This window comes from Melanotaenia boesemani, chromosome 18 (assembly GCF_017639745.1).
Source record: "Melanotaenia boesemani isolate fMelBoe1 chromosome 18, fMelBoe1.pri, whole genome shotgun sequence".
NCBI classification, from domain to species: Eukaryota; Metazoa; Chordata; class Actinopteri; order Atheriniformes; family Melanotaeniidae; genus Melanotaenia; species Melanotaenia boesemani.
In genome coordinates this window covers 28,272,937-28,284,938 of record NC_055699.1, presented here as the reverse complement: position 1 = coordinate 28,284,938, position 12,002 = coordinate 28,272,937, and the positions used below count along the sequence as shown (strand labels likewise).

The following is a 12,002-nucleotide window of genomic DNA, read 5'->3' as shown; positions in this document are numbered from 1 at the left end:
AAGCAAAGATGCTTTTACCTGCGTCCACAATATCCACTCTGATAGAGGAGTTCCAAGACATCTGCACAAATGCAATGTCCCAAATGTTCAGTGGACTTAGGGAAGAGTTGGCAAAGCTTGAAATTCCAGATGAAAAAGTTCCCAGTATTATAGATGGATTGTCAAAAGAAAACTTATTGAAAATGTATAATGAGGGCATATTCAGATCAGATTCAACCCGTAAAACGTATTTTAAGAGAAACTTCAGCTATGTTGAGCCTAAACAGGTCCGTCTTGGTTTTGATGCCTCTGGTAAAGAGCAGTTTTACCAGTATGTCCCAGTTAAAGAAACACTAACAGCCCTGTTGAGCCTGCCATCAGTGAGGGAGCAATATAGTGCATCAAAACTACACCCCCCAGAAGATGCAAATGTGCTTGAGGATGTGAGGGATGGTAAAAACGTTAAACAAAACACCCTCTTGGAAGAGTTGCCTTCCTCACTTTCAATTATCTTGTATCAAGATGCTTTTGAGGTTGTGAATCCTTTAGGATCAGGAAGAAAGAAACACAAGCAAATAGCTGTGTACATGACACTTGGTGAGATATTACCTTATAACAGGTCATGCATTGATCCTGTGCAGCTAGTCTTGCTTTGCAGGGAGTCTGATTACCAATATTTTGGACATGAGAAAGTGTTCTCCTCCCTTGTAAAGGATTTGAAAGACATTGAGCAATCTGGCATAACTTTGAAGTCAGGTGAGACACTGAAAGGGGTTGTACTGGCAATTGCCGGTGACAACCTGGGTTCGCATTCACTTGGAGGCTTTACAGAAAATTTTAGTAAAAGCAAACATTTCTGTAGGTATTGTACTATAACCCGAGATGAATTTGCCAGTGATCCTACGAAGCTAGGCCCACCAAGGACACCAGAAAACTATAGGAGAAGTGTGGACATCCTGTCAGAGGGATCTGAGAACATTGTTAATGGTATAAAATTTGACTCCATTTTCAATTCTTTGGAGCATTTCCATGTCTGCAAACCAGGACTCCCTCCTTGTCTTGGACACGATCTCTTCGAGGGAATTGTTTCTACTGATCTCCAACTGTACCTACAACATCTTGTATCCATTGGGAAACACTTCACATTTGTGCAGTTGAATAGGAGGATCTCTGAACTAAAGTACAAAGGCAATGATGCCAATAACCGCCCTTGTGTAGTTAAAGCAGATGGTGAGAAGTTATCAGGAAGTGCAGCACAGAACTGGTGCTTACTACGTCTCCTCCCTGTCCTTGTAGGTACACGCATCAAGAATCCACTTGAAGACCAAGTCTGGCAGTTGTGTATAAAGCTACGGGAGATTGTTGAACTGGTATGTGCTCCCAAAACACACACAAACCAGGTAGCTTATCTGAAGTTACTTGTTGAGGAATATTTGGAACTCAGAGCAACAACATTTTCAGACAAACCATTGAAGCCAAAACATCACTTCCTTCTCCATTACCCAGACCTTACAATAAAATTTGGTCCACTCATTCGCCTCTGGACGCTCCGCTTTGAGAGTAAACATACATATTTTAAAGAATGTGCACGGAAGCTCCATAACTTTAAAAATCTCTGTAGCACTTTGGCAGAAAGGCATCAATTGCTACAAGCCTATTTACATGCAGGGAATTTGTTTCCACCCATACTTCAAGCAGACCAAGCCAATGAATTCCATGAGGAGTTGTACAATGATGACATTCAAAAAGCTGTTAGACTAAGTGGTCTCAGGAAAGAAAACACAGTTGAGACAGGTTCTGTCACATACAAAGGCACTACATATCGGAAAGGAATGGCTGTATTCCTCAGGGTTAATGACCAAGGTTATGAGGTTGGTAGGATTGTTCTGCTTCTGGTCAGTCAGGAGAAGGTTTACTTTGTTTGTGAAAAATCTTGCACCATCCCAGCTTTGGATGTAGGTGTTCACATCCTGCAGCACGACACTGCGGGTCACTTTGTTTGTGTTTGCATTGACAACCTGCTGACTATTACCCAGTACCACTGTACAAGCTATTTGACCTTGAGGTGATTGCACTTCATCATTCTGTGTTTTCAGGTGGAGTTTAATGGAGAACATGGAGATGGTGACAGACACACTAAAAGGGGTCCTCCCCTTTCTAGAAAATGTGTCACTGAACGCAGTTTTACAACTTTTATCAACTATGGGCTTGAGAACGCCTGAGGACCTGGACTTCATCAATGTTACTGATTTATGCCACATCCTGCCACTAGTGGACTGCAGAAAACTTATCTGAGCATTCAAAAAAGGTACATTTTTTTGCATTTGAATTCATTTAAAATGTGAATACCAATAACAAATCCTCATATGATCCCCAAACTATTCAATCGTATTAATATTGTATTGATTGATGAATTCATTCTTTGTGCTTAGCCAATATGAACTTAATAGACACAAACTCAATATGTAGTTTACAGTCACATATGTCATCAACAATATATGAACAAACATAAACTTTATTCAAGATGGATATGTTAATATTTTGACTCCAAGTTAATAAGTAAACATCTAAAGACATTGTTTGAATAAATCACTGATTCATATTCAGATCCCCTTTAATCACCATTGTTACTACAGCACAACAATATGTTCAGTAATTGTATATAGTTCATAATGCATTATAAACTGCATAGAAACACAGTGCAAAGCAGCAGCCATTGACAGAGTGTCATGATAAAGAAGGTATCATCATGACACACCTTCTCTAACATATCTGGTGCTTTTTTCATAGCTGCACAGGACAACACACAGCCAAGGCCTGATGCATCTGAAGAAATAATTTTGACACTTCTACCTTGCACTGACACAGCACCTAATTCAGAGCCTTTATTGGCTGTGACAACAAGCCCTGTTCCTGTAAAACATAGCACATGGGTGTCTACATTTGCAGTGCCATGGGAGAAAATGCGCCCAAGTTTGAGAACGTGTCTTGCTGAGAAGAGGAGACCAAAAAGAGAAGATAGGCTTCATATGGTGCGGGTCATTGCAGATGACATAAAACAGGTTTGCTTGAACCCTCCACTCAGGCAGTGTCTTATGGTAGAGATATACCCAGAGTCTTTAGGAGACAGAACAGAAGAGGGAGAGCGAATGGGCAGTGGATATTTCTGTTTAGGCAAACAGCTAAGAGAAAGGATGCAGTTTTTAAACCGAGACAATACCCTTGCCCGGCTTCGAAAGCCTAAGCGATTGGCTCCTCCCATAGAAGATGACAATCCAGGACCGTCAATGAAGTGTGCCAAAACAGATAGCTATGGGTGTGTCAATTGGCAGCCTTTGCAGCTACCGGAAGGTGAAAACAGAGAGTCCCTTTTAGAGAAGAAAAGAGAGCTGATGACTATCTATTCCCTGGAGGGACAAAGAGCTGCAGACCAGAGACGTGTGGATGACCTCATGACGGTAACATATGAGCCACAGCGTCGAGACTTGAATGCAACTCCCTCACCAAGTATGTCACAGCTTCAGAGGGATTGGCCATTCCTTTTCATGCAAAAGTTTCTACTCAAGCACTTTTGCTTACTGACCGGATTTGACCTAGAATCAAGACTACAAGAATCACTTGCCAAAAAGGGAGAAAGAGTGTTGAAATACTTCAAAAGTCAACTTTTGAGATGGAAGAAAGATGTGAAGATGGTCCTCTCCTGCCTTGAGAGACAGGAAGAAGAGGTGGATCCTGGGCTTGCTGCAACACTCATCATGGTTGCCCACTTCCAAGAAAAAGAGGATGCCATCTTCCTCTTGGCTGACGTGAGTAATATCTTATTTATTACCAGATAAAGCGACAGTTACAGTTCAGTTTGTTTTTTTCCCTTGAATGTGATTTTCTCTCATCGACCATCCTTTCAATCACATTCCCCCTTCCAGGAGCCCCGCTCCTGTTTTCCCCACGTCCCTGACTAACATCATGCCAGTCAGGAATGTGGGGGAAACAGAAGAGGCGCTCCTGGAAGATCAAAGGCACCAGGTGGGGCTGGACTAAGACAGCAGCGGTACTTTCTTGTAATAGTTTTTGTGTTGTGTTTCAGGAAACTTCTACCCAGGCAGACGTTGAGGCCCAGCTTTCCCTGCCCAACACTCCCAGGCTCATCATGCTTGGTAAGTTACCAGCACCTACATAAAAGATAACATAATGACTTACAGTGAATAATATGACAGGTAGTAGGGTATGCATTGGTGGAGTCGGTGAAATCACATTGACATCTCATTGACATTGGGAAGTCAGAACATCAAATAAGTTAATCATACACACTATAATGTGCAATTGATAAACTTTGGAAATTAAGAATAATTTTAAAAAGTTATGATTATTCAAACATATTGATATTTACATTCAAAGTATTAATTTATTAGCTTAATTCCCCACTGACTCACTGATTTATTAGTTTCATATTGTTGTTAATTGATGTCAGTGACACCACCAGAGGATGACTGTGTATGTGTCATATTCACAAGACTGCAGGAGCCCCTGTGTAGTCTTGGTTACTGTCATTTCTCAGAATCTGTCTGAAACCTGAGTTGATTGTATACTCCACAACACAGTATGATGAGTGACATGTTTTAAACTTAACATTTACTGTGTCAGGACACTCCATTCTGGGAGCCAGGAAGTGGATGCTTTCCATTGAGGGTGGTGTTGTCCTTAAACTCAGCGAGACGTCCAATTTCACGACAGCCCTGGCTGTCCTCTTTGCTTCGTACTATGTCTTCAATATAGAATATCCAGCTGAGGCAGCCACGTCTTTGGAGTTTATCCAGAGGTATGTTTTTGTTGTGTGGATTTTCCTGTCAATTTCTATTTGATGAAGTGATTAATGACAGGTGTGCTGCACACCTGTCATTAATCACTACCCCATAAATATTTGACAGGAAACCAATAAATGAAATAGCAACACATATTGTACAAATGTTGTCTATACATCTTTAAAATGTGACAGGATGGAGCGCTGGTTTAGCCAGACTATCACCTACACCAAGGATGGGCAACTCCGGTCCTCAAGGGCCAGTATCCTGTTGGTATTAGAGCTTCACTGTTGCAACACACCATGTGACTTGTGCAGAGCTGAACACCAAGCTCTGCACCATCATCCAATTAGAGTGAGGAGTGTTGCAACAGGGAAACTCCTAATGCCTGCAGGATACCCACCCTCAAGGACCCGGGTTGCCTATCCCTAAACACAGTGGAGTGGGTGGCGTCTGTGGTGTGATGCAGACTCATGCTGGAATATAACAACTGGGTTTCAATATTTGTATTTCCAGATTCTTTGTCAGGATAATGCCGAATACAGCAAGTGTACGGCAAAGACGCAGGTGAGCCGAAGGACAGGAAAGATGGTCCAGAGGAAGAGCGAGTCCCTCAACTCCCATGTCCGTTCCTTCATAAGAGACTTTATCGATTACGACTGGAAGAACTGAACTGATCCAGGTTAGACAATTCACTCATTTTGTCTTTAGGCCATCAGTTCTCACCGAGGGCCAAAAAATGTCCATGCTGCTAAGTAAATTTGCACACACGTTCATCCCTTGGTGACAATGAACTTTTGACTTTTCCATCCATTGTCAGGAAGAAGAGTTCCGGCCACACCAGTGGGTAAGAGACCAGGCTACCCCCTGATGTGTGTGCACCTGAGTTGCCAGCTATGATCAAAGCCATCTGAACAGGCATGTTATTTAAAAAAAATGTTCCCTATTAATTGGACTGTTTTTACTGTGATAAACGCAAACATTACTTGTGCCTTTAATATTCACCATAATACGGAAGTTCCAATTTACACAAAGCTAAGTTTCAATGGTTCAGTAGACTTTGTGAAATATTATCAAGGATTTAACTCCAGATAAAAAGGGTTTTAATGTTATTGTTGGATTGTCCAAAGAAAACTTGTTTAACTTGTTATATGTGAGAGTATGATGAACGTGCTCAGACAATATGCTCACATGTTTTATTCATTTTATTGTTTCCCTCCATTTTGAACTGGGAACTGTATAGGTCTAAATATGGTTTCAGCTGTTTTAACTGGAAACACATGTTCTATGACTTTATGTCATTTTGACAATAAACTTGTTTAAAAACAATCTTTGACTTGTTCTATTTGTTTTTCAAAAGTTCATATTTGCCATCTTAATTTTACAGTAGGCAATTATTTGGTGGTTGTTGTTATTGACAATAATACTAATAACATCAATAATAATAATAATAATAAAATTAATGTTATGTATTACAGTACTCTTATATCTGTTGTAAAAAAAGTACAGCACAGCACTGTTACTGTAAGTAATAATACAGCACTGTTACTGTAAGTAATAATACAGTACTTAAAAATATTACTGTACACTGCTTACAGTAAGCATACTGTAGAATATACTACAGCAACATTACTTGCCATTTGCTGCCAGTAAGTTACTGTAGATTCTACAGTTATCATCTTACAGTGTAGGATACAAGAAAGAAATAATTACTCAGAGTTCCCATATACATTAAAAGAAAATTTAAATAAATAGTATAATTATGCAGTCCTTTTTTAATATTTTGACTAAACACACAATAATGTTTTAACGTGTTTAACATTGTCCTCAGTTGTACCAACGCTCTGTAGCTCTGGAGGAAGAATGGTAGCCTGGTTTACACTGAATACAATAATCCTACAGATAAGTAGCAATGCAGCATGGGGCTAATACTTTCCACATGCATGCAGACAAGGTCTTGTGTCTGTCTCCTGCATCCTTTACATGCTTATTTTGTTCCGTTTTCAGAGAGCTTGTGCACGTGTAGCCAGATGCAGCACATGGCGCCGTATTACTGGAAACCGCAGGGGAAATGTGCATAGCATAGTTTATGTGCAACCAGCAAAAGGAACAAAAAGAAAAATAAGGTGTGGTGAGTTTAATGGCTGCACAGACCACCGCCTTCTACTGTGCTGCCTCTTTTTATGTCTCTTTATGATAAAGTGCGTTATTCCAGGAGGGTGTAAAGTTTTTTTTATACCAGCATTCTGTTTCACCTCTGAATGAAGAAGAACCACTACTCAGAGTTTTAAAACAGTTTTTTTTTTTTGTTTTTTACTCAGTAGGCTTGAAAAAGCTTCTCTGCAATGGGCTCTAAAACAATTAAAGAATTAAAGAATTTAGAAGTCTAAAGACTAAATTAAGATTAAATTAGTTGTTTTTGCTGATGGGATATTCTCTAAAGTGTTAAGTGTTAATTTCTGCAGAGGAAGACGAGGCATTTCCTCAGTGTCCTGGGCTCCTGCACCGCTGGCTTCCTAAACAACCCACACGTCACTGTTCGACTGCTGCTAGGAAAGGGCAGAAGGGCACTCAGACGCAGCCCCTGTGGAGTCTGCCGCCCGCCCACACAGCTGGCACTCCAGTATCCTCATCATCCCTCAGACCCGACGCCTCTCACATGGCTGCCGTTGCCTGGACCTGGGACCCTTCTTCACCCCCTTCCACAACTTATCTCCTCCACTCTTCTATCCATCTTTCCTTTCCAGCGCCTGGGCCCACAGTAGTGTCTTGGGAATGTCCCCCTGCTGCAGTCTCAATAAAGGCTATTTAAACAAACCACAGGACAAGTCTGAATATGAAATTCTGGTCTAGCATGATTATGATCTCCTCCACCGTCACCATGTTTGCTTTTGTCTGAAATTGATGTCTGATCTCAGAAATGAACCAGAGAATCTATTCTCTAACAATCATGCCAATGTAGAAGAGGAGTCTGTGGGCAATGATGTTTGATGTTTGAACCTATTTATGCACATAAAGGGACCAGAAATGAGGCTTCAAGTTATTCCATCACATATATGATACACAGATATATGATCTATCTGCATGGCTTTGCACTTTGCCAGCTTCTCCTCTTCTTTTTTCCTTCTTGTTCTAAGCCGATCACCTGACGGCTTCTTTTGACCTTGAAATATCCATGTGTTCTTACTTCCCTCGAGAACCATGGTCCCCCAAGAGCGTCAACCCAGAATCAAAAATAAGTTACATAAACCGTTATATCTGAATGTGCTGATTTGTTTTATTTTCACATTACTTAAAAAAAAAAAAAAAAAAAAAAAAATTCCCTTAATCACTCTTTAACAATTTCAACCCGTGAATCCTGGCAATGCCATGTTGAAAAATGGCCATGTCATTCATTCATTCATTTTCTATACCGCTTAGTAAGCTAAAGCCTACCCCAGCAAATAGCAGGGGAGTGGCCTGCCCACTAAACAACATTAAACATTGAATAAATGAAAAATAAAAACAGTTAGTCGCATTCATTTTCATGACTATATGCATTTTTTTTCAGAGTAATTTCAAAGGAAAACATTTTTCTATAGGCAAACAATAAGCAAAAATTATTTCCTCATTTGAAAAATCAAATGTTATGCAATAGGAAGAATGCAAAAACTTTACAAAGTCTTATTAGTCTCGGGGTGATATGACAGAATCAAGGAAGGGGAGCAACTGACAGCAACTGACAGGTAAGCAACTGCTTTCTATACAGCGAAATGTAAAAAAATAAATCAGTTGCAGTTATTTCTTTATGGCTCTGCACCTTTGTCATAGTATATTGAAATGAAAACAAGCAAAGAACAACCAAAAACATAATCTTCTTCATAGAAAGATCCAATGTCCTGTGCATTAACATTAAACACTTAAAATGCCGCTAAACTCAGTTTGCTCCTCGGTGATGCTCACCAGACAGATACTTGGTGTTTCATTATGGATGTAAGTTGTTCAGTGTTTGGGGTCAGGCTCTGAGCTGTGGAAATCCTCCGGACTGAGTAAAGGTGTTCATCAGCAGGACGACCCGCATGATTGTTTATCTTCATGTACGAGAACAGTTGTTCACACAGGTATGTGCTGCTCACCGAACAGCTTGGGTGAGCAGTGGGAGCATTGTGTCGGGGTTAAAACATGGAAACTCTGCAGCACCCAACACACTCATATTAAGCCAAGATGAGTCTAAGATGACAGACTGAAATGGGTTTTAAGAGAAGGAACCACAGACGTTTGGAAAGTTGTTCCTGCAGACAGATATCTGCTTTGGAATTGTTTCAAGTAGCCACAATTGAGTACAAACCAGACCTAAAAACAACTGTGGAAAAAAAGACTGTCAGGTGTCCCACAAAAGTAAGAAAAATAACTTCTGAAACTGAGCAAACAAGATGTTATTTTACTAATCTGTACATGACTGTTGATGTTTAGGAATCCATATGTTGTGCAGCTTTTTGCAGTTGATGTTGGGTTTTGTTTGGATCTTCATGCTGAACTGGTTAAAAACCCCTGCACTTTAGAAACCATTAAAACACTATTCTCACGGTGCTGCCTTTGGTGTCCAGGTGGGGAAGAGCCTTCTGCATGAGGAAGATTACAGCATCATCTACCCTGATGTCGGGCTGGTAACTTCCGATCTAACAATGAGCTCACCACAGAGTGGAGGTGGGTTGTGGTAGGATTTCACTGTTTTCAAGGTTCAATTGATCGCTGATCACGATCATTTAAGACATAGTTGTTTAAGAAATAAGAAGCTGCTCACTGCATCACTGTTGTGTACGTATCTGGGGGAGGGCCCGGTCACTGTAGTATTTTCTGAGTTGTAATGCGACTTAAAATGGATCCAGTATTCTTTGTGGTTTCATTAACATCAACACATTATCCTAGATCTAAACTAAAAGAATATTTAGTGATTAATGAAACAAATTTCATTGGGTCATTTTAAAAGTTCATTGATCCACTATGAAGTTTGGAAAAGCAACATGACTTCATAGCTGAGTGTAGCTGTCACATTATGTTTATATAAGGCTTTTTTTTTTGTCATCATCACTTGTCATATTCCCCTGCAATGCTGTAATAGGTAGGTTATGTGTTACAGCCACAGATTTGTGTAGTTTATGTTGTCATTATGATTTAAAAAGAGTAAAAGCAGTTGTTTGATAATAAATGGCTTCACACAAGCACAAGAAAGAAAAGTTTTTTTTTTTTTTTGTTGTTGTTGTCATTCATATTGTCTGAAAAATGGCCAAGAAATCATAATTTCTGCCAGGGTATGTAAACTTATGAGCACAGCTGTATATACCTCTTGGTTTAGTTTACTGGCTGCCAGGTTGTCGTTTCCCCAGTGTCATCCTTGTTGTAAGTCTGTATCTGTTTTCCTTCTCAGACCTATTACCTCCAGCTATCATTAATCCTTTGTTCCAGGACCTTTCTGCTTCCTGCCTCTCTTACCTGCATGCATCGTCCACGTACTGTGACAAGTTCATGAATACATTCAGCAGAGTTAATTTTAAGGTTGAGATTTACATCCTGTATTTTCAGTTTGTTTGTAAGTTATATGTATAAAGCAAAAGAGATAGAACAGAGTAATTATTGTGAGGGGCATGTACATATTTGTGATAAAACAAAATGATCTAACCTCTGCTGAAATAGTGGATTAAAAGAGTCAGAATTAGAGGCGAGTAGTTTAATGTTGTATTCAAGTGAAAGCAATAGAAAATGCAGATCTACTTGTCTAGCACATTTCATGTACAAGAGAAATCAAAGTTCTCTACATTTACCATTAAACGTGTAACAGCATTGTGCAAAAGAAACATTAAAAAGGAGAATTAAAACCACAAAGAACAAAAGAAATGGAACAGAAAACAAAACACGGTAACTGGATGGAGCAAAACAGACAACAGAATAAATTAAATTGTTTTTCATCTGCCAATTTGTTTCCTCTAAACCAGAAGTCTTTATATAACTAGCTTATTTTCTACATATCTTTCATTTTTTCAGAACAACCCAGACAAATCGAGTTTATTTGAATTTACACTTCAAGCACCAGCTGCCTCTTTTATAAGAAATGAAAGAAGTCCGCTCATCTCAGCTGTTTGCCAGAGAGCTCCAGAAGTTTTACTGCCTTTCAATAAAATTAAGGGCAGCAGTCCGTTTTAACACGTAGCACAGATGAATATGTGTTTGGTTGAAGGAAACAGCATTTTATACAAACCAATTTAAAACAAGAAGGCAAGTATAATAAGTGGTACAGATGTTTAATTTTCTCTGGGATGTGGGGAATCTCAGGTTTTATGGTAAACTGTAAACATATTTAAAATCCTAATTATAGTATCTGTCACAGTTTTGTGCAACCTTGAAGAGGCAGTTCAGCTGAGACCAATGAGCTGCTCCATCTTCTTTTACTCTTCATCCCAACACCCATCTGCTGCTTTTGATACTGTCACTAGGCAGATGCCGCTCGACACCCATGCTGAGATGAGGATTTATCAGGGATTATATCCAACCTGTCACACAAAACTCCACACTGAACAGTCCTGGACCAATGTTCCCTTCTTTCACCAACCTGCCCTGAACACGCTGCTCAGTGTTGAAAAGAACATGTATGTTTCTGCACAGACCACTGAGAGTCTTACTGGTTCTCTTTTTCAGGGTTTTCTCTTTTTTTTTACATCTTAGGAGAGTCGCTCATCACTGAGGTTTCTGAGTGACTCATTTTTATCTATGTGCTAAATTGTGCCTGAATGCAACACTTAAGAAAGCTGAGATAATTAAAAGTAAACTCTAGAAAAAGATGGTCATTTATCACTGTGTGTTTTAAACACTCTTTATCACCATGACAACCACAACAGTGTAGCAGCATTTCCACTCAGCCATCATAACTTTGGCTCCACTTCCTGGTAGATTATACTTTGTAAGTTGGGGAATTGCTGAATAAGATGTATCTATAAATTATCACTGGACCTAACAACACATCAGGGGGACATCTTTGAATTTGTGTGGTGTGAAATTTAATTACGATGCATAAGAGGACAGCATAGCTCCAAGTGTAGAAGGGGTATTTAACAGTAAATGAACTAAAAACAGAAGAATAAGCAGCCTCTGGCTGTATTTCAATGATACTGGTGACTGAAAAGCTAAGTCCAGAATTTCTTAAGTGAAGATAAATGTTGCAATCTTAGTACTGTGCTAAAGTTATTTTTC

The 12,002-nt window shown here is 39.6% G+C and overlaps 1 protein-coding gene and 1 long non-coding RNA gene across 2 annotated transcripts; both read left to right on the top strand.

Annotated features, from left to right (window-relative positions):
• The first annotated feature begins 3,074 nt into the window (after positions 1-3,074).
• Positions 3,075-5,349, top strand: LOC121629269. The gene is made up of 4 exons (XM_041968903.1): positions 3,075-3,785; positions 4,064-4,133; positions 4,621-4,795; positions 5,295-5,349. Exons 1-4 carry the CDS (start codon positions 3,075-3,077, stop codon positions 5,347-5,349), a joined length of 1,011 nt encoding a protein of 336 aa, XP_041824837.1.
• Positions 5,350-5,379: 30 nt separating this feature from the next.
• Positions 5,380-5,706, top strand: LOC121629014. Its single transcript, XR_006008313.1, has 2 exons — positions 5,380-5,460; positions 5,599-5,706. It is a non-coding gene; the product is annotated as an uncharacterized LOC121629014 (long non-coding RNA).
• The last annotated feature ends 6,296 nt before the right edge of the window (positions 5,707-12,002 follow it).